Consider the following 21,492-nt stretch of genomic DNA (forward strand, 5'->3'; position numbering starts at 1 on the left):
GTCTCTGTATTCATGCCGCCTTGCTTACCAACTTATGCGCTGCCTCGTACTGCGCATGTGTTCGCGTACTCTGGTCACTGCATTTACTCGTTATCTTCACTGTCTGAACTTGCATTTGTTCAGCCACCCTGTTTTCTTACTTTTATACGACAGCACTTAAGAACTCAAAACTGGGTTTTCTGTGCCCATCTGTCCGTCCATCCTTTCTGTTGCACCGTTGTTGTCACCATCAAGTCATCACTTTAATGTCAGACCACCTCCTCAATCTCAGCTATATCATCACAATTATGGCACAGGAAAACAAAACTTTGCCCACCACGCCCTCTGGGATTCGAACTCGCACCGCAGTGGCAACCTAAAATTGGAGTTGGACGTGTTAACCTGTGCACTATTGCGCAGCTAAGGTACTTAGTCATTTGATCAGGGCCTTACATGCCATGCAGACTCTGTAAGTGGTGACTACAGTGCATTTATTTTGGAGGTTTACGACCTTCTGGATGTAGTAAGTGCATGTGTGTGTTCAATGTGTAACTTGCGATAATTGTGGATTGTGTCCACAATGAGCTAGCTAGTTTTAAAGCATCACCCCGAAAATTTTAGCAATGCATTCGGCCTAAGGAAACGGGCAACATGTAACAGCATTGTGTGTTGCTTGTGTTTTTGTTTTGAACGCATTGGTAAGTTCACATCACCAATCTCAAACTCTTACAGAAGCATCGCTTTTAAGCTGCTCTGTGTCCTGCTTAAGCTTGCTGACGTAGTTACTGATCTGGGCCTAGCGCACAGCTTGAGAAAATGTACGTACTGCTGAAACTTCGAGCTGGAAGTAGAAGTCAAAGGTTCTTAGAACACCAAGAATCTAGTTTTTCCTCAAGAACCAGTGGTGTGCAACAGGTCGGCAGTCGTGCTACTGAATGCCTGAACTGAACTAACAATCTAACTACTGAGCAGTGTAATAGTTACCCTGGCTTAATCTATTGAAACACCTTGGATCCCAGTGGATAGATCACCACTTCATGTTTTCACAGCACTTCAGGTAACAGTACAGTTGATGCTTTTCTCATTCAGAGTTGTCTATAACAAAAAAACAAAAACAAAATGTGCTTGTGTTGACAAGAGCATAATTCACGAGTTTTAAATTTGCGAAATGAAGAGAGAGAGAGTGGTCACTTCAGTCGAGGAGTGGTGATGCCATACACTTTCAGTTTGCGATACTGGAGTAGGATTGTTTTGAGTTAAACATTCTAAAATACGGGAGTAGGACTTTTGAAGGTTGTAAGAAATCCCTTATACAGCTTTGCTTTCTTTGATGTGTGGGTTTCTTGGATTTGCATAATCTGCAAAAGTTTTTTCTGCACTGCCTGCCTTTGCAACAAACAATAGGGCATGTCACCATGAAAGCAAGACATTGGAATGTGTTGCATAATTTGTCTTGATGTTCATCTCACATTGACTTAATACATGGACGAAATGACAGCATAGAACCTAACCTGTTGCATACCTGAACCCATTCTCCACAAAACTGGTGGTGCGACCACACTTTCTGCTCAGCTTCCTCCTATATTCGCAAGCAAAACATAGTACATCACATACCATAAGCAAAAGAAGTGTTGACAAACATCACCTGTGTACATTGCAATTTTAATACTATTTAAAGAAGTTATTCGGTAGAAGGTGCCTTATATCAAAAGTTAGTTCGCTACAAAATACGTGGAGTGATAGTTTTCTATGACCAAACTACAGTGTAGACCGCTTATAACGTAAGTCGCCGGAGTCGCTAATATCTGCACTATAAGCGGTACCGCACTATAACCAAAGCAACATTTTTCAAGGCCCGCACATATGAAAAATATGTGCACCGAGCCGCCACGCTTATGCGACAGTCGAGGAATGCGGCTAGAACGTTTGCATTCAATTTACAGTCGAATCTCGTTAATCCGAACCAAATCACGCGGCGGCGCCTCCGACCGGCATTGCGCCGGCACCGCCATAGAGTAAAAGCTTAGAGACCCCTCAATGTCGCGCGCGAAGACAACAAATAAAAAAAGAAAGAAAAAAAAATGCGGCGGAAATTTCACCCTCTCTCAAATGGCAAGGTCGCCGATTCTGCGTTGCGCCGGCACATGCGTCTACGTGCCGACATCTCAGCCTCGCTACTGTAGCCACGCGTAGAAAATGGCAGTGAACCCTTCTTTCTCCTTTATGCTTTCTCTACTTTCTAGTCACATGTTGACCTTGCACGCTGCGACTACGGCGCAGAGGGAAGCAGCAGCGCTGTCTCAGGCCGGCCAACGCCCACTTCCCGACAACGGCAGAAAACGAAACTTTGGGGAGCTGGTGCCGGGCCGGCTGTAGCGGCTGCTCCTGCACGGCTGCGGGCGCGCACGGTGACCATCGAAAGTGAGGGAGGTACGAGGGAGGGCGAGGGGAGCCACTGAAGCGGTGGAGTTGCCGAGGCGAAATCCGCTTCCCTGCCGCCCTCCTCCCTCACATTCCACGGTCTCTGCGTGCGCCCTTCCCCGTGCCATGCCGGCGCCGCCCGCTCCCTGAAGTTTCGTTTACTTCCGTTATTGTGTAGCGAGTGTTGTTCGGCCTTGGCAGTTTTGTGGCCCTCGCTCGCTATGCGCGCCGTGATATTTCTCGACTCGCACTCAAGATTCTGGTTTCAGCCTCACTGGCTGTTCGTTCGCACCACGTGCCCTTCTCCTCCACTTAGTCTCTCTTTCTTCCTCGAGCACTCCTTGGGGCGCCCGTTTGAGGGGAGCGTTCACTGTCTCCGCTGACTTCCGTACTCCCAGGCCGCCGCACTGTAACCGGTATTTCGTTTCCCACAACTGCACTATAAGCAATACGTGTATACATAGAATGCTATGGTAAAATTAACGGGAGTCTGAAAAGACTGAACTATATCCGTTCCTGCACTATAAGCGGTTACCTTATAAGTGGTCTATAATGTACTTGTGTAGTTTTCGAGGCCCTGCATGAAAACTGTGAAGCAGCAGTATGCTCGAGTGCTATTTGCATTACTTTTCTGTTGCTGTGCTTACATTTGCTAGTATGCAATATCAGTGATGTCAGGCATGTGTGCTTTGGTTGTCTAATTGTGGCTGCATTGCTTCAGGAATTTATGAGTAATGCATTATTATAGCACCACAAGCGCACTAGTTAACCACCATTGTCGACTTGATGCATCAGCCACACACACCACATCGTGTGTGTAAAAAAGAGCTTCTTTCAACTTCTTGCAGACAGTGTTAGCATGCTAGTGTGTCAGTGAAACATGTACCAGCATTATTCATTGCTCATTCAATCCATGTAGATACAGTGGATGTGGTAGTGCTTTACTGCAACAGATGCTCAGTGGCTGTGGTACTATGCTGCTGAGCATATGGTTGCGGGGTCATCGACACCTGGCTTCAACAGCCACACTCTCATGGGGTGGGGGGGGCATATTTATAAAATGTTTGCACACTGAGGTATATGCACATGTCACAGAAACCCACGTGGTTGAAGTTAGCCTAAAGCCTCCACTGTGTGTGTGCATTTCTCATAGCTTAGGTCTTGCATTGGTAAATTGACACCAATTAGTCAGTCAATCAATCAATCAGTTATAACTAAATAAATGCACCAATGAATGAATGAATCAAAAAATGAAGTGTAACACTGCTTAAGCACTCCAAAGCTTCTCCTCGCGATTATGTCAGCTGCGTTAAATTTTTTCATGAACTCGCTGTTATCGTGTTTTTATTCGCTCTGTGTATTCATTCAATCTACTAACCATGCACTGTGGACAGGAAAATGCAGATTGTTTAAACACAAGAAAGCGCTTTCATTGTTATACCCACGACACTCGTGCGCTTCTTGAAGCCACGACTTCTCAAATCTATGAGCTTTAATGGCTTCATCAACGTCTACCATTGATCCAGCCAATGAACTTTAGAAATTGTCACAGCCAATGATATAATGGCTCATTTATAAATATATGACGCAGGTATTGCATTGTTCGTTCTCTACCAACTACAGTATGGACACTATTCGACAGGAATCAATGCTCATGGTATGAAAGAGAGAGCACTTCATGGTGCAAGGACTGCAGTGGACCATAAAGCAATGCACGTGCATTGCTGAGTGTGGAAGTTTGAACGGGCTTTTGCGTTTCTGCATTGTACCCATTTGCAGGAGACGATCGCAACGTACCCGATCGCGCCCTCGAAGAGGTCAAGCAGGTGTTCACTGCAGAGCTGGCTTTCATGACCTACATTCCACTTTGCAAGCTTGCTGGCGGGTAAGGCATTTCAGCCACATCATGACCCTTCACCCTTTAAGGGGCCCTGAAACACTTTTCTAACTAATCATAAACTGACATTACTATTAAGGGACGTCGTCTCACGAATCTCATGGCGCAAAAATTTTTCGAATCTTTTGAGTATTGCTGGAGTTATCACAACGATACGTGGCTTTCCCTCTCTCTTCGTTTCTGCTAGTACACTGGAAGCTACACAGGGGAGAAGCCAAGAGGATTCTCCCCCTCCCCCACACCGTGCACGAAGTGCAAGTGAGGAGGAGAGCATTCAGGCACCCTACGGCGAAATGTGGCAAAAGGGCTCATCGCGGCACCCCGTGGCGGTCGCAGTATACCACGCTTAGCAGCTCACTGCTGACATCTCGGATGCCACGTGCAGCAGACGCAGCTGGCAGTGCAAACATTAAATAATTTTCTGTCTTTTCGGGAGCACGGACATATTTAACTCAACATTAGCAATTATGGGTTACTGAGAATGTTCTCGCGATCACGAAATCAGCCAGTAGAATTGGTCTGCCAGATGCTTTCGATGACGCTGCATGAATACAATGCAGAAGCAAGAGCAAGTAATCTTTCGCTGGTTTTGACATGAGATTGTAAATTCCCTGCTGCATGCAGTGCAGTAATATTTGGCTCACATGTCCACAGCAGCCTCTATGGCAGAGCAGCTTTCTTAAAACTTTGGGTAACAGCGCAAACAGACGACCACAAGAAGGGAGACACGGACAGCAATTATCTGTGTCTCCCTTCTTATGGTCGTCTGTTTGCGCTGTTACCCAAAGTTTCAAGATGTACCAACTCGCCCAAAAAGAAGTACTGATGCAGCTTTCTTACTATGTTCAAGGAGTGTTTCAGGGCCCCTTTAAAAGCCCATTGTGTTTCTACTACAGACAAGTTAGCCAGAACATTTTTAAAGGGCTCCTTATCGGCCCATGTACTTACTTGAGAACAAAAAGCTGCATAAGCTTGTATGTGGCCAGAAATAAATCTCCGGGAATAGTTTCCCCTGTGGACCTTTAGCGAAGATAATACGTTTGGCAAAACCTGGAAAGTCATCCTTATTATCATACTTGTAAAAACAGATGTCTCTTTATTCATTGTGCCTAACCAAGCTTTGCATTGCTCGTTTTGCGTGATGATGATGATTTATGGATTTTATTGGCGCAATGGCCAGATATGGCCCAAAAGTTCCAAGCAAATGCTTGCTTCACAAATAAGTTGGTTTGGTCCACAAGCACCTCAACTTCAGCGCCAAACAGTGCACCAAACATTATCAACTGCACGAGGTTCACAGTAATATTAAAAGCTGGCAGTTTCAAAGGAAACTTTGGAATGTTGTTTTCACATGGCATTGAGTGTATTCTCCATTCGTCATCACTTTCGGCTTCAACTTTGTCAGCACTCGATTTTGTGTCTGTCAAGCTTATAGATGTTGGAACATTGAAAACATTTTCCCTATAATTTGATCATGTAAGTACTAGTGCTGCTGGCGCCTTATATATAAGTGTCTCCTCTATTCGTTAAGTAGTTTATGTGCGCAGGAGGTGACAAGTACAACACTAAAGCATGCTCTGCAGTGAACCGTCTTACCATTTGAAATTAGTGAGCTCTGCCAGAGGCCCATGACTAACTATGTTCCTACATAAGAGACAGTCTTCAGGCCTGATTGATGTTGCAAGCTAAAGGTAGGTCTTTAAAATGGCTTAGTATGTTTACGTTAAAAAAAGGCCTCAAAGCATGCACTGAATATGACTTCCTTCCAATTCTGGCAAAACATGCCTGTGGTATTCACCACATTTGGTCTTCGTTGCAATCGACAAGCCTTAACAAATAAGGAACAAGTGTCTGTGAGGTCCAAAAATGCCGCAACAATTGCTAACTAGTTGTAATATAATCATCCATTTTTGAAACTTGTGTTACAGTAGGGTAACACTAGATTCCCTGTAATACAGTAGACTTTAGTTAATTCGACTGATGTATAGCTCTCAGAATGCCATAAAACCTGTAAGTCAGTGAAATCGTGTGCATTGTGCAAGACTTCATGTTTCATTTTTTTTTCCAATAGAAGTCATTTTTAACTTTCATAAGCACTTATTTTCTCTCGTTGTTTTTCAGTATCTACATGGAGCAGACACTCACCAACCACGAGCTGATTCTGGAGCTGTGCGCCGCACACGACTCGGCTCTTGCCATGAGCGAATCGGGAACTGATGCGGCAAATGGCCCGCGAAAGTTTAGGAAGGGCCACTACCGAATGCCTTCAGCAGGTAAGGCACAGGACGTGCATTCAGTGGCAGCATCACTGAACGCACATATTGTGACTGGATTTGCAGCATGAATACAGCCTGCCATCACTGCTACTATCATAAGAGCTATCATCACGGTAGGCTAAGCAATAAACTTCTCTCTTCACGTAGTAGCAGCGCATGAAACAGGCACAGGCCAGAAGAGACTGCACATATGCTGCCTTTCAACTGATGTTTCGAGTGGTTGTTTTCCATCTATTTAATTTTGGCCTGTTCTGATTTGCATATATTTGTCACGTGTCTACATTTAGCTTTCAGTTGAGAGACGGTGCTTCGTGTCGTGTCTCTTGTCCATGTCCATTCTTTGCGCTGCTACATGAATGTAATCCAAAACGCCTAGTCATCTATTCTTGTGCAACTTCAACTTCCTGTTTGTGCTCGCATTTAGATCACATGTTTTTTTACTGTTGTGCAGCACCAAGAAACTTTTCTCACTCTTTCACTCTACTCAGCTCGCACATTTGCAGCCACCTTCACTTTTCTATTGCCAGTGTTTGCGAAGCTAACCTGTTGAAAGCTGCTGTATGCAAATTGAATCAGATAACTTAATGACAAATAGCTGTTTATTGTGTGCACTAAATCTACTGCAAAGGGGTTGTTAGCAGTGCTTGTTGGCATGACAACATAATACTGTGAACAATGCAAACACAGGACAGCTAGTGCCAACTTCCAACTAACAGTTGCACCTGTTCGGTGCTTTATTCTTCGTCGCTGTGCAGTAAGTATTAGTTTTAAGTCAGTGCCATCGTTATCCTTTCGTAGGTTGTCTCCTGTTTGCACTGTTTATTGTGCTACTTTGAAATCTTTTGAAATCTTTGAAATCTGGCTTTTAATTGCTGTTATGTGTTCTTCATTGTACAGTTGTAGTGCAATTCCTCTTTCCCCTGCCACTTCCCTATGTAATGCTCTGATAGTGCACTTGTGCATTCCTTTTTTCCTTGCTGCTTCCCTATGTAACCTATGTAATGCTCTGATGCTATGCTTTGAGGGTATACAAACTTAAAAGCAAAACAAAATGTGTAGAGTGTTTTACAACTTCGCACGCAGGGCAAGACGAAGCCATTGTGAGCGGAGAGTTTGGCAAAAACGTGGCCATGGTCGGAAACCGAATCGACGTGCAGCTCGGCGAGGAGAGCCACCTGGTGACAGCCGGCGAGTTGCCGGATGCTGCGCCCAAGTATGACATCAACCTGCTGATGAGGTGAGCCGGCAAGCGCGGCCATCAGCTACTTCCAGAACAAAGAAGGCAAAGAGTTAACAGGAAGTTAAGGATGAAGTGTGATCACCATTGTGTGAACAAAACAACAGAGGAAGGAAAAATGGTACAGCTGGGGCAGAAGTGGATGTCTATCCTAGCACAAAATTAAGACATGGACAAATAGGATATGCGCAGGTGCTCGTTAGCGCCTGTTCTTGTAGTAATCTTCATCTTCCCCTCGCACTATTCAGTGTTGCTCGTTATGATATACCAGCCAGCCTTCTCCAAGGCCTTGGTTAGTCTCCTTGTTCCAGTTTGGATTTTTGGTTCCAGCTTCTAGCTTCATTTTCTAGCTTGAGTATTTGGGGAGGATTTTGATCGAGTATTTTGCATTACAAGTTTTGTTAGATTCTAAGTCAGTCTATTTGGCTTAAGGGGAGAGGCGGGTCAAAAAATGCCGATTTTCATTAAAGGAAACAGGTTTTGTGTTTTTAGTTGTTTCAGCAACATTAATCTCTCCTATTTCACATATGATGAAATCAGAGCCATAAATGATCGGGAAAAGTATAATAAACTCGGTTAAAGCACTCGAGGTGGCAAGCAAAGGCACAGATACGACCCATTTTCAAGCGCGCGATGCGTCAAACCGCGGTGTCGTACGCCATTGGGCTCGTGCAAGGTGGTAGGCCTAAGCTTTTCTCTCCAAGGTTAGCTTTGCCGCATTACAATCTCCCCGGCAAGTAATAATAATATTTAACAGAAGTAAACAGCTTTTATAACTTTCAATCGCATTTTTCTCAACTTCATATTTTGGGCAAAACAAGGTGTTTGTGCACAACATTTTATGTACTTATTGTGTTCCAATCAAGACCACATTTGATGGGCGTGATCTTTAGGATATGTAGAATGCACTTATCTAGGATTTAGTGCAATCACTTCATTTTCTAAGGATGAAAATTTTTAATGTAGTCGGGCACCAGCCGCTGAATATGAAGCACCAGATACGAAATTCTCTTAAAATGTTGCCTGTAAAGGGAATCACATTATCTTGCTTATTAGCACTCAGTGGAGTGTTAGGGATAGGAAAAATAATTTTGCACTGCTCTATCATGCTAACTGCAATGTCCAGCAGCTGCACAAACATGCACTGCTTCTCACTTATGCATGGCACTTAGGACATGAAAGCATCGAGATATCCTAAAACTAAAAGTAGATTTCAAATGAAGAGATCAAGCTCTACAAGTGGTAGAATGTTCATTCGCCCAGCATCATTATTTAAAAATAAATATTTCTGAGGAGCATCTCCCCTTAAACAGGCTTTTGTGATTGCCACTCTGAAATTGCAAACGTGGTAAAGATAGAGAGAGGGCATCATGATTAAAAAGTGAGATGGTGTGTGGTCTTTTCTGTGTTTTTGACTCTCATCCAAAGTGTGCGTGCTTTGCCACAGTGCAGACTGTAGTGAGGGTCATGCACTTGCATTATTTTATTTTACTTGCAGTAAATTTAGAGTGTGCAAATAGCATATTAATTTTTGAGACTGAGTTAAATACAAATAGAATACTGCCAAAAGCAAATCGAACCAAATGTAGTTTTTTTATTTTAAAAATTTTTTAAACAATAAACCTACTCTTTCATCCTAATATGAAGCGCTGTTCTCAAGCTAGTGTTTCTAATTTTGTCAAGTTACTGCCATTACACTGCACTTTATGAACCATGGTTTATGAAAAGAAGTGAAGGCAATAAGCAGTTTGCTCGCATGCTGCAGGCTCATCAGAACTTATGTTATCATGTATAAATGATCGGAATAAAATTTAAGCATGGCAGTCTTATGGGCCAGTGTCAGGAATTTCGGCTAACCAAGGACAGACAGGGACAAGTCACACGTGTAAAATAAACATTTATAATTGAAAAAACAAACATCAAAGAAAACAACTAAAAACAAACAATGTACAGTGCGAATTGATTCCACACATTCTGATGTATGCTCTCCTCTGCTACGTGTCCTTTCACAGCATTGGCCAAGTAGCTCCATGTGCATTTCCCGCTTCTTCTTCGTTTGTATATTCACTTCTCACATCTTCTTTCTCTTCCTCTGCCACCTTGTGCTTTCTTGCTCTTTTATTATTATTTTTTTTTTATCTTTTTCGTTTTCTTCTTCTGCCTGTTTATTTATTAACTCATGACATTGTCTGCGGCAACGGCAGAGTGAAAAACAGGCTTTTTCTTTTGTTGCACTGGTCATGGCAGATGGTGCCCGCTGATATATTAGTTAACGTCACAACAGAGCGTATTGTCTCCTGCAGCGTGTCTCTGCACACGGTCAGCGCGAACATCAGCAGAGCGACACAAGATAGGACTGTTGCTGCGCACCAATGTGTTCATTCTGCCACACCTATGGTGTCATCAAACATTACTTGTTAGAACTCCCATATTTCATGGAAAAGCACAAGGCATTCCCTGACAAACTGAAACATAGAGTGGCTGCTTGCGCAACTTTGGAGGACGTAATCTTTCCGCGAGGACACTCGATTTTCAGGAGAGAGGTGTTCTGCCTCCTCCTGAAGTTTCTTCAAGACATCGATCTATTCAGCAAGTGGTGACGTCTAGAAGTATAATGCTAAATGTCGCCAATCGCTTGATGTAGTAGGTGTTCTCATTGGGCATGGGGCAAACTTGGTCGAGTGCTAGCATTCTGCCTGTGATCCATATCAGCACCGTGATCTGTATTGTCAGCACTGTCTAAGCACTGCTCGTGCTGCATTTAGCTCTGCGACATGTTTACACTCGCACTTCAAGAGGGAGACACTTGGGTGGAGGAATTGCCATCCTGCCTTTGCAAGACTGAATCTGCCCCTAGAGAGCAGCATCCTGCTCGTCCTCACATCTCTCAGTTGCTCTCAATTGACTTTGAACAATCACCCTCTGATAGTTCATGCTCAATTTTCTCTTTTGTCTTGAAAGTGTTCTGTGTCTTTCCTGGCTGTGCAGAAAGATGACCAACGGCCAACGCCACCTGAAGGGCAGCTGGCTGGCCTACTGGGAGCACGAGATTGGCGTTAGCCTGGTCAAGGATAGCCACTTCGACTTCAAGCAGATTCGGCTGCAGACGTTCGCCGGTCACACGGGCAGCGTGCGGTCCCTCGAGGTCCTTGAGAATGAGAACTCTTTCCTGTCGGGCAGTCGGGACCGCACGGTGAAGCTGTGGTCCCTGCGCAGCTGTGGCGACGGCTCAACGGTCGTGGCGCCCCAGTGGACGTACCCGCATCACCGCAAGTCGATCTCCTCGATCGCCTTCTTACCATCCCTCAGACTGGTGGGATCGAGCGACCACGGTGTGCATGTAAGTTTGGGTGGTCCCCAAACTGGTTGTTGATTCATAGGGTTTCAATAGGGCTGTGTTTGATTGTTGTTCAGGATCAGAGAAGGCAACTTGTGGTAGCACCAGAGTTAAATGCCGTGTAACAGTGCTTTAGTTGTCATCACTGCCAAGTTCAACTGTTTATAAAGTTGTGTTGCTTGTCAAAGCTTGTGTTGTCAGTAAAGTTAGTGGTTGCATATAATTGGTTAGTGAAAAAGGTAATTGAATTAGAGTGAATGTTAATGCATACAGTAAGTAGGTGGGTGGGGTTCAAATGGTTGAAACTGGAGATGTTGGAAGCAGTACGCCTTCGGTACTCCATTTCAGTCACAGGGATAATATATTTCTTTTAAAAATGAACAAATTAAAATGAAAAAAAGCACCTGAGGAGCAAATACAAGATTGTCATTAGATTGCAAATATAATCTTTTCCTTTCAACATATGTTTGACAAAGAAAGGGTAAAAAACGCATTTACTATCTATATGCAAGGCTCTCAGAACAGTATAGCTAGCCAGCAGCTCATGCAGCATTTGCTTCTCAACCATGTCATCTGTACACTGCGAGGTACTGCTGCATTGTCATTGCGTTCATGCGCAAACGCCTCGTAACAATTTATGCCTTTTATAATTTTTTTTTTCATTTAACGTGAAAATTCATAAAATGAATGTCTGATTGGATAGTGTAAGATAGGGGAACGAAGCACAAATAATTGTCAGTTCTGTATGAACACTGCTGGGTTTTCCCCAAACCCTGCCTTTTGGCAATGATAAAAAGATTTAGAAGCAACATTTGTAATTGGTGTTATGAAAGACCAGACCATGAAACAGATGCTTTGAAGTGTGGTGCAGGCCTCACATATAACTTCAAGATGTGTGTGCAATTAAAAAAAATGTGTCGCAGCTTAGCACAGCTGCCATTTCAGCAAAGGAATAATTGGTCACCATAGAAAGCTTTAGCACTACCGAAAACAATCGAGAACACAGCGCAAGGCAATCGCTGTTTGACAAGTCTGCACATGTCTCGGCCTTCTCTTGGAAAGGCAAAATAACGCAACTTCTTGCCTTTCCTGCAGATCTGGGATCCCTTTATGGGGTCGTGCCTGAAGCAGTTCGACACCAGCAAGACACAGCCAGTCACAGTGTTGCTCGCGATGCCATCTCCAAGCACAACATTCCTTGCTGCCACGTCAAACTCGACGGTCCGGTAAGAAAATTTGGGGAAAAGCTGATCACAACACCCATTAAATGTAGCTTTATGAAAGAGTGACTTGCATTCACTCTGCTGTGTTGTGGGAGGGTTCCTCAATCCCAGGAGTAGCGTTGGCCTAGTGGACTGGAGCTTGACCAGGTAGATCAGCAAGGACAGCTCAGGCAAAGATGAGGCGACATAGAATGAAAAACAAGACATTTAATTACATCTTGATGTAAACAGCTGTCAGCTAGACATGCTCATGAATGGAAGGTGAAGGTGATAGCTGTTCTCTGGCCAGGGCCATCGCATTTTATCGCTTTCCTAGATTGCTCTAGCACCAGAGAGAAAAAGAATCATTGCACACGTGGCCATCACATCCTGACTCATCAGGACGTAGCCACCGCACTGCTGCATTTTTGTGTCAAACCTCGCTCGCTTTCCTTCATACAGAGAAAAAAAAAGGTGGGGGCACAAACACGCACTCAGACACTGCTGCACACAGGCACGTTCATTCATGTTTCACGCTTGCTGGAAACACACGAGGCTATCGGCGCTTTTAAACATTCAAAATGTCTTTGTTGTCCAAGCAATGGCTTGAAGCACTTGGCATTGTTTTTAGCCACGTCACACGAACGTTCATCACGGAGGCAAGCCGTAACAACTGCAACAGTGGTTAAAATGTCAAAGCTAGGTCTGCTATCTCTGTCCATCCTTTCCAATACACCTTAGTCATCAGACCACCTCCTCATCCACGGCTTCACCCTCGCCCTACGAGGAAGAATTAATAACAAAATTTTGCCACTGCACATCAAACTCTTGCTCCTGTGGCAATATGCAGTTGGGATTCGGACTAAATAACCACCGTGCTGTCGCTCTGCTTTTAAGCTTGCCAATTTATGCTAGGTTTCGTGTCCCATGCTTATACTCAGAGTGGCAATGTCTGTGCATGTTGAGTCAAACATCCTTATTACAAAGGTGGGCGGGAGCTTAAGTGCCGCGACTGAAAGTTGAGCAAGTTGGTAGGGATTTGTGGTACTGTAAGGGAGGCACGCAAACATAGACACAGGTAGAATGATAAGGAAAAACTAACGCCGGCTGTCCCGAAAGGTCGAACAGTGGCAGAAAAGAAGGAAGACACAAAACTTATCTGCGCATGCACACAGGAAGGAAGCACGAACCCATCAATCGCGGACACCTGCGGGCACTCATGAAAGATAACTGTTTACTGATAACAGGTGGCATCATGTTTGTAGGTGAGCATTTCTGCTCACCGTGGACCCAGGATCTCCTTCGTCATAAAGGTTGCATCCCCTGGAGCATCAGACAAGGCATAATGAGCGTACTGAAACAAATAAAACCTTATTCTGACCAATGTTTATTTTAAAATTCACAACAGGCACCGCTTAGAGAAGTTCTAGTACCTGTATTCTGTTTTATGCTCGCAGATCTTTGCAACTTTCCTTTTCAAGGCAGAATTCTGGAAACGTCCTTAGCCTGTTCATTCGGGTACTGACTAGATTTGCATGTTGCCGACGCAAAGTTACGATGAAGAATTCACTTAGGCACTTCGACAGCACTTGATTCTAAAACTCCACAATGTAGCCATGGCCACGTAGATTATTTCAGTTAGCAAGCAAACTTGCAAAATTGATCATTATAGTGTCGCTCACGATACATGCATAAGGTAGAAAGCTGGCCAGGTCATGTCATCCCCCTCATTATACCCGTCATTTCATAGCAAAGGTTTTCCTTGTAACGTCATTCGATTGTATTTCAGAGGCCAGTGCGGGCAGCTACTGTAGGGAATGAAAACTACATTGTGCGCTTACAGGGAAGTTGTTCTGGAGAAAACGGTGCTGTCCGATGTGAGAGCTTGCTGCTATCACAGTCTACAAGTTCAGAGCCGGAACAATCACCGAAGCCTGCTGTTTATTTTCTTTCTTTCGATGATTTTGTTATCGCAGGTTCCTGGATGCCCGCACCATGCGCTACACCCACGAACTGCGGGTCTCGATAGGCTCTGCTGGCGTCATTCGGTCCCTAGCGGTCAGCCCCAGTGGGCACTGGCTGGCGGTGGGCCACAGCTCTGGTGTGCTGTCGGTCCTCGACGTCAGGACCGGTTTCATGCTTGGCTCGTGGGTGGCCCACGATGGCGAGATCCTGCAGGTGAAAACTCCAGCTTGAAATGGTTGTTGCCTTGGACTCGCTGCCTACTCGTGTATTTTAGCATGCATGTCCACGGGAGTTGATGAAATTCAGGGCTGGCAGGGGTATAGAAATTAACATATCACAGCACACGTGCACAGATGTTTAATGAGATAATGAACAATTGGACTGATTGGTATCGATCTCTTGCTAGCAGCTCCAGCTAATCTACGGACACAAAAGAGAATAACCACAGGACTAGTGCTGAAATGCGCATGAAAGACTTTGAGGGTCGCCGCCGTAAAGGTACGGTGACGTAAACAAATCCCAAGTGATCATAGTTGTACGGTGGCAACGGAACATTTCAAAAGGCACGGCACATCATAAAAGTACAGAATTAAATGAAATGTTTCAAAATATGAGCACTAGTTGTGTCTAGCCTATTTAAAAGAAGAACAAAAAGAAGTTGCGTGAATTTTATTACAATTGAAAAAAATTAATTATGCTATTGTGTATTCTGAATTATAAATTATGTATTCAACAATTGTGTGTTCCTTTGGGACGTTAAACTCCATGGTTTTATTTTATTTTAAAATATTATACAAACATTGTTTGAGGGAATCTTGGGTCAAACTGTTGTTTGCAGTTATCGACTTACGGCGTAAAAGATGTCAGAAAAGTGGGGGGGGGGGGGGTTTTCGTTGCTCTTCCAGACAAAGGCCTTCAATGATGCATATTTCATTTCATCATCGCTGGACCACTCCATTTCTGTGTGGAATGCTATAGATACCAAGCTGCACTACAACCTCAAGGGTACGTCACGGTTTCTTTCAATTTGAAAATGTCATATCAACTTAGAAGCAGTTTTGTGCATTGACCTTACGACGGCAGCACTCAGGCTTTGGTGTGAATGAAAAAAGGAAAACTGAAAACAGAAAACGTTTGAAAACAGATCCTGCCATCCGCTAGGCTGTTGCATTAAAGGGACGCTGACGAGCAACTCTAGATAGCGTTAGGTCGGTACAGTATTATTTCAGACCACCATTTTCATTGATTTGGTATAACATGGTTGACTGCTACTGGAGACGTTAAGAGACAAAAAGGCCAGTGTGTGTTAAGAGCGCAAACGGGGAAAGCCGATATTCTGGCTGAGATTTTGAGCAAATAGAATCGGGCAGGCGGTGGTCTATATCAGAGTTGCAGAATGAGGCACCAAGAAGGGAAGCACAGGCGAGGATGGTAAGACAGCTAGGTGGTGTGATGAAATTAAGAAATTTGCAGCCATAACGCTGTGGCAGCTGGCTCAAGGCACGGGCGATTGGAGATCGCTGGTAAATAGGCCATAAAATAGTCTGACGATGGTGACTGTTGGAGGAAATGAGGGCCAAACTTAATCTGAATGTCGCGCCGAAAAACCTCGGAGCCAGAACGTCATTGCGACATCACATACAATTCATAGTAGATTTCTCATATTTGGGCGGTTTTGACGCAGGAAAAGTTCGTGAAATCTGCTAGGTTGAGTCTTCTCTTCCTTTAGAATGCAACGGTAGTCCTTCTTCATCAATGATTAACTGTGTAGACTCAAGTAGGCGTCGTCAAAATTTGTGGTGTCACTTCAATTTGGTGCAGGCACTTCAGTTCGGTGTCACCACCGTTCTTTTGCTTTTGTGTTTTTTCTCGTTTGGCAGGAGGCTTTTCGCAGTAAGAGTGGCCGCTTTGCTGTTACATTATCTCCTAATACAGCTTGACTTGATATTTGTCGTGTTGTAATTGCTAGTCGCAAAACGGGCAGTGCAGTTCTGGACCCATTCTGTAGTGTTGCAATTAGTGCACTGTAAGATAAGCTTGCTACTCAATGTGTCACTCAGATGAGGTACTCCAGCCTGCTTATTTGCATGCTTAGTTTTCAGCCACAGGGCCCACTTAAAATATATGCAGAAGTGCTTTTGAGGCTGCCCTGAAACACCTGTTCGTGATGCCTGAGCGAAATAACATTACTCCTCTCAAGGAATATGAATCCCAAAGAAATGTTTTGAAAAGCACCTAATATGAACAGAAATGCAACAAGCACAATGTTTGCTTTCCTCGTTTCCCCTTAACTCACCACTTCCTGTCAGCTGGGACGGTACTAGAAGCAATGCATTGCCTATCTCTCTTTTAGGGGCGAGCTCCTTATAGCGGCACCCGTTCGTCCCCGTCGTAGTAGGTAGCCACGTCTAGTTTTATGAATTGCTCAATAGATGGCGTTGTGTCCGTATATGTATGTATACCCATATATACATATATATGTATACGTATAGTATAACCGGAAGCCGACTTCCGCTTCCGGTTCCACTTCCGGTTCCGCTTCCGGTTCTGCTTCCGGTTCCGCTTCCGGCTTTCGGAGAACGCTTCTGGCGTTTTATGGAAAAAAAAATTCCGAAAGTTGTGTCCGTAGCGCGGAATCGAACCAGGGACCCCTCGCTTCCGAATGCGCGGCGCTAACCACTACGCCACGAAGCGCACATAGACACACGCACCACGATGGCAATAAATACCCAACATTAACGAAAGGCCGCGTTTCTAGCGCGTTTCTAACGCGTTTGTGCTAGCGCGTTACGGCCCGTGTAAGAAGCTGGTGGCCTTACCTTCAACGCGTTTCGAACGCGCTGCCCAAGGCGGTGGCAAGTCAAGTTCAAGTCGAGGAGCGTTTATGAATACGGGGGGTATACTCTCTCAGCAGTCATGTGATGGCGTCGGCAAACGCGGTGCACGTTCCGGCATGTGTAAATGGCTGCATAAGACACTGTGGCCGCTCCCCCTTACTAGAGAGTACTGCACGTTTCTAACGCGTTTGTGCTAGCGTCCCCTTAAGCGGGAGATCCGATGATTCCCTCCGGAGCTTCGCCCACTCATCATCATTCACCCCGTGGATATGCTGTGATTTTTCTTTTCGTTTTGTGGTGTGCTTACGGTAACCATTATTGGTTAGCGTCTGACAAAGGTGCCTGAGAGCGACAAAGGTGACAAAGGAGTGGTAACTGTAAGGGAAGGGAGTGTGTCAGCAACCGCCCCTTCTTTTCCTAGAAGATCTTGAGTGTTGTGCGTGCATCTACGAGCTTTTGTTTGTAATTCGTGGTCATGAGTAATCGATCAGTACTTCACATGCATGGGCCATCACACCTGCTGCAATGTCATCGCTGGCCTCGCATGGGGTGTAAAAGGAGCTGGGGTCTTAAAAGCCGCATTAGAGATTGAGCAATCACTTATGCGAGGCTGTGGGCTCCATGCTGGCATGCAGTGGAATAATATTTGGCACTCATATTCGTGGCAGCATTATCTGCACATCAAGAATGCTTTCTTACTGTGTTCAATAGGTGTTGCAGTGGAATTTTAAAGCACAAGCAAAATCCACTTTGAACGTCTGTTCTCGCCGATGAGCTCTTCATTACTTTTTCCTTTATTGTAGGAGCAACAGAGCCTGTAACTTGCCTAGGCCTGCACAACGCCGGCGTTGTGTCTGGGACCACTGCGAACAAGATCAACGTGCATACAACTATCGATGAAAAGGTGATGAACACTGTTGCTTCTATGTGCAGTGAAATGTCAGTTAATTCAGCATTGCGTGACAAACTTCTCGGTTGAAAAAACAACTGCAAGAACTTTATGCCAGTAGCGATCTCACGTGTTTTCGTCTCACTTGAAGGAACGGGCTCCAGCACGGTTTCTTAGGGTCCTTTGGTGCTCGTTCAAGAGAAGATTTGCTGCTCTATGTGTACAAAATGATCTCTACAAATCTATTTGCTGTCAAATCGTGGATTACAGGTTTGAAGAATGATTGTAGTGGCAAATGTGATAGTAGTTGTCAGCCTTTGTACAGTGAGGGGCTATTAATGACACATGAGATATGCATCCCCAAACTTATGGTGGAATGCACTAGCATTTTGCTAGACTTCTATGGAGTGCCAGTGGTATTTTGTGGCAGAGCTTGGTAATGAATACCTCAATAACTAGCCCTGCATTAGCAGACTAGCTAGATGTGCGTTAACTCCTTAATAACCAACGCTCCTCAAATGGCCCTCAATTTTTACGGCTCTAATCTCTAAACTGTGCCTTACCTTTGTGGGCAGTCCCAAGTTTGACAGGCGTAAACCTGTACTGCCATCTGTAGTGTCCACTGGGAACTATGTAACTGTCCTACTTTCTCAGTTCATCAAAAACCGAGCTAATCATGGGCAATATCCATAATCGCCACCCTGGTTGAATGACTGCAGCGCTAGACTTCTGTCAGTAATCTTACTCTGAAGCTGTATGCAATGCTCATCTTACAACTTGCCTTGTCTTTCAGGCTGTCTTCACGAGTACCAAACTTCGGTCAGAAACATTCCGTGGTGTCATTGCTTCGATGGCTGTCTTGCCTCTGAACCGTCTGCTCCTGCTGGGAGCCGACAACGGCAGCATTTCCCTTCTGTGCTGACGGGAACTTGACACCAGCTTCATTTTAGTACCTACTAGCTTATTTGTGGCCACCATTCCTTGCTCGTCCACAGGTGATAGAAATCATCAAACAAGCACGCGCCCTTCTTGCATTTTCTACGAGAGAGGAATGTTCAGTCTTACCTGGTGACTTTTCACAAAACGTGTTGTGCTCCCGTGGTGAATGTGTACAGCGCTCAGGAAATGAAACGCGACAGGGATCCTGCATTTAGTAGAACCCTGCATATGTGCAAAGTACTCGAAAGTACCATGTCATGTTGCTAGGAATCTGGTCACCAAAGGTGACGCACATTCCGATCTAAGTGTGCGCGCCAAAATTATACGATGTGACACGAACTGCAGCCCTAAATTGACGTGTTTCATTCCGTGAGCACTGCACATAGTCTTCTGTATTTTTGCAATGCATGTCCAAAGGCTTTGCAATGCATGGAGGCCAGCGGTCTCCTAGAGTGGCACCATGTTTCCTCACATTTTATACCTGTTAGAGCATGAACAACTTTTGCCGGGTGCTGCAGCCACTCAGGGCTCACTCCTTTGTCACATGACCTGCAATGAAAGAAAATTGATGAGACCCTAACCGTACCCCCACAAATCGGGACCAGCTGTACTGGAAAAGTGGCGCCCTCTAGGTGACACCACGGTTTCGTCATCATTGGATGGGCACTGAAAAATACAGCAGGCTATGGTGTGCATTGCCGGTGGCGTGTTTTGTCGTGATTACCTTGCCAGACCATTGTTCGCTTGCGATTGGTTGTTGCCTGCTTGCTAGTTTTGCATGCGCCAATCTTGTTGATAACGAGGAGAACGGTTCTACTGTCTGCGTATTTTCTATTATGTGATGACATATTCACATTTCCATTACGAGCGACGGATTCAGCCGGCATTTGTGATACTGCCTGCTAAATGGTCTGGTGAAACAGAACCGTGCAAAAACCTCCTGGCCCACCTTTCGGGAATGTAGAGTCACGGTAAATGCTTGATTGTGGAATTGCCGACAAGTGCTGTTTGCTTGGCGTTTTGAAAAGCATAGTAGCATTGTTGTGGTGATAACGTGCGACATTGATAATTGCAGTAGCTGAGATTGTAATGACGCTTTGTAAATAACTGTGATCTTGTGAAAGGCTTTCCATTGTTTCTCGACTGGTTAGTTTGGTGCGTTGCGGTACTTATGGAAAGATTCCACACATACTTTAGCAAAAAGTTGTGATTACATATGATTCCTACATTTTCTTTCTAGCTTAGTCGAGCATTAGGCATATGGCTCCACATATTTCGAGTGTCAGTAGTTAATATCTTATGAAGCATAGATTATCACACTTCTTATCGTGAGAAAATTCATTCCTTCAGAGGGCATTTTTTATACTGCAGCACTATCGTTATTCCAGATTATTTTGTCATTTTTATGCTTGCGCCCTTTCGTGGAGAAACCATGTGACTTGTGATATTGTTTTTAAATTTGTAAGTTATTGGCCCAGTCGTCAACTCTGTGCTTACCGCTTAGTTTCAGGTGTTTGGCGACGGAAGTAAATGCAATGGTTCGTACCAAAGATATCTGGTTCTCCCATTTTTGGTCTTATGGTGGTATTTATTTTTGTAATGTTCCTCCCTGTTTTTCAGTTTAGCCTCGTGATACCTAAAAGATGTGATCATTTTCTTTACTGTATTTGATCTTACTGAAATGAGATGTACATATTTTGAAGTGAAATACAGAAGATAACCATGTCCATGTGTCCTGTCCCATATTACTGTGACAGCATTTAGGAGCTCGAAATTGGGCTTGCTGTATCCATCTGCCCTGTCTCACGCCTGCCCACCTGTGAACCTTCAAATTCGTGAAAATGGCATGGACATGACCCAGAAGTGTGAGGGGTAGCATGCTTTTGTCTGTAAAGCTTTCGCTAAGTGCACACCTTTTGTGGGATACATACACACTTTATTAATGATGACTTACATTTGACATGGGACACAAGCAGAAGCAACCTTGGAGCAGCAGACTGACAAGCAACATGTTACCTTTAAATTGCAGTGACTTTTTCATGAACTTTGCTGTTGTGGATTTTGCCTGCTTCAGGAAATTGTCTATATAAACTTGCTCGAAGGCTTCCAATCAATGGTAGAAATACTGACAAATGAAACTTTTTCGCAGACAGAATTTATTTCTCGTAAAACTTTATGCAACATTCAACACTTGTTTTCTCATTTTTTCACGTGTCTTCGCTGTGTCGTTTGTACCTGCTGCTTTAGGGAAATTAATTCATTCCAACTAGATAAATTCAACATAGTACTTCTAAAGGATTTGTAAATTCACGGAATGAGCCAAAATTTATAAACATTACAAAAGATTTGAGAGAGTTGCCAAGTATGCTTTCCATTACGCAAACAATTACTGACTTCATCATCCTCGTAAGTTGATGTCGTGAAGCCACCTCCTCATCCTGTGCTCACGATAGGGTGAAGAAAAATAAAGTTTGCCCGCCAACCTCACTGGAATAGAAACTGGTGTCCCCGCT

At 44.3% G+C, this 21,492-nt stretch overlaps 1 protein-coding gene across 1 annotated transcript in view; it reads left to right on the forward strand.

Moving 5' to 3' along the window:
• LOC119464025 (WD repeat-containing protein 81) overlaps positions 1-20,704 on the forward strand; it is a 73,836-nt gene extending 53,132 nt beyond the window's left edge. Inside the window, exons 23-31 of the mRNA XM_037724844.2 lie at positions 4,180-4,285; positions 6,419-6,570; positions 7,657-7,810; positions 10,799-11,150; positions 12,243-12,373; positions 14,326-14,527; positions 15,220-15,319; positions 17,955-18,055; positions 18,834-20,704. Of these exons, the coding sequence (XP_037580772.2) occupies positions 4,180-4,285; positions 6,419-6,570; positions 7,657-7,810; positions 10,799-11,150; positions 12,243-12,373; positions 14,326-14,527; positions 15,220-15,319; positions 17,955-18,055; positions 18,834-18,962 (1,427 nt within the window). The 3' untranslated portion in view covers positions 18,963-20,704. The remainder of the gene's footprint in view (positions 1-4,179; positions 4,286-6,418; positions 6,571-7,656; positions 7,811-10,798; positions 11,151-12,242; positions 12,374-14,325; positions 14,528-15,219; positions 15,320-17,954; positions 18,056-18,833) is intronic.
• Positions 20,705-21,492: the final 788 nt, after the last annotated feature.

Source organism: Dermacentor silvarum, chromosome 9 (genome assembly GCF_013339745.2).
Source record: "Dermacentor silvarum isolate Dsil-2018 chromosome 9, BIME_Dsil_1.4, whole genome shotgun sequence".
Taxonomy (NCBI): Eukaryota; Metazoa; Arthropoda; class Arachnida; order Ixodida; family Ixodidae; genus Dermacentor; species Dermacentor silvarum.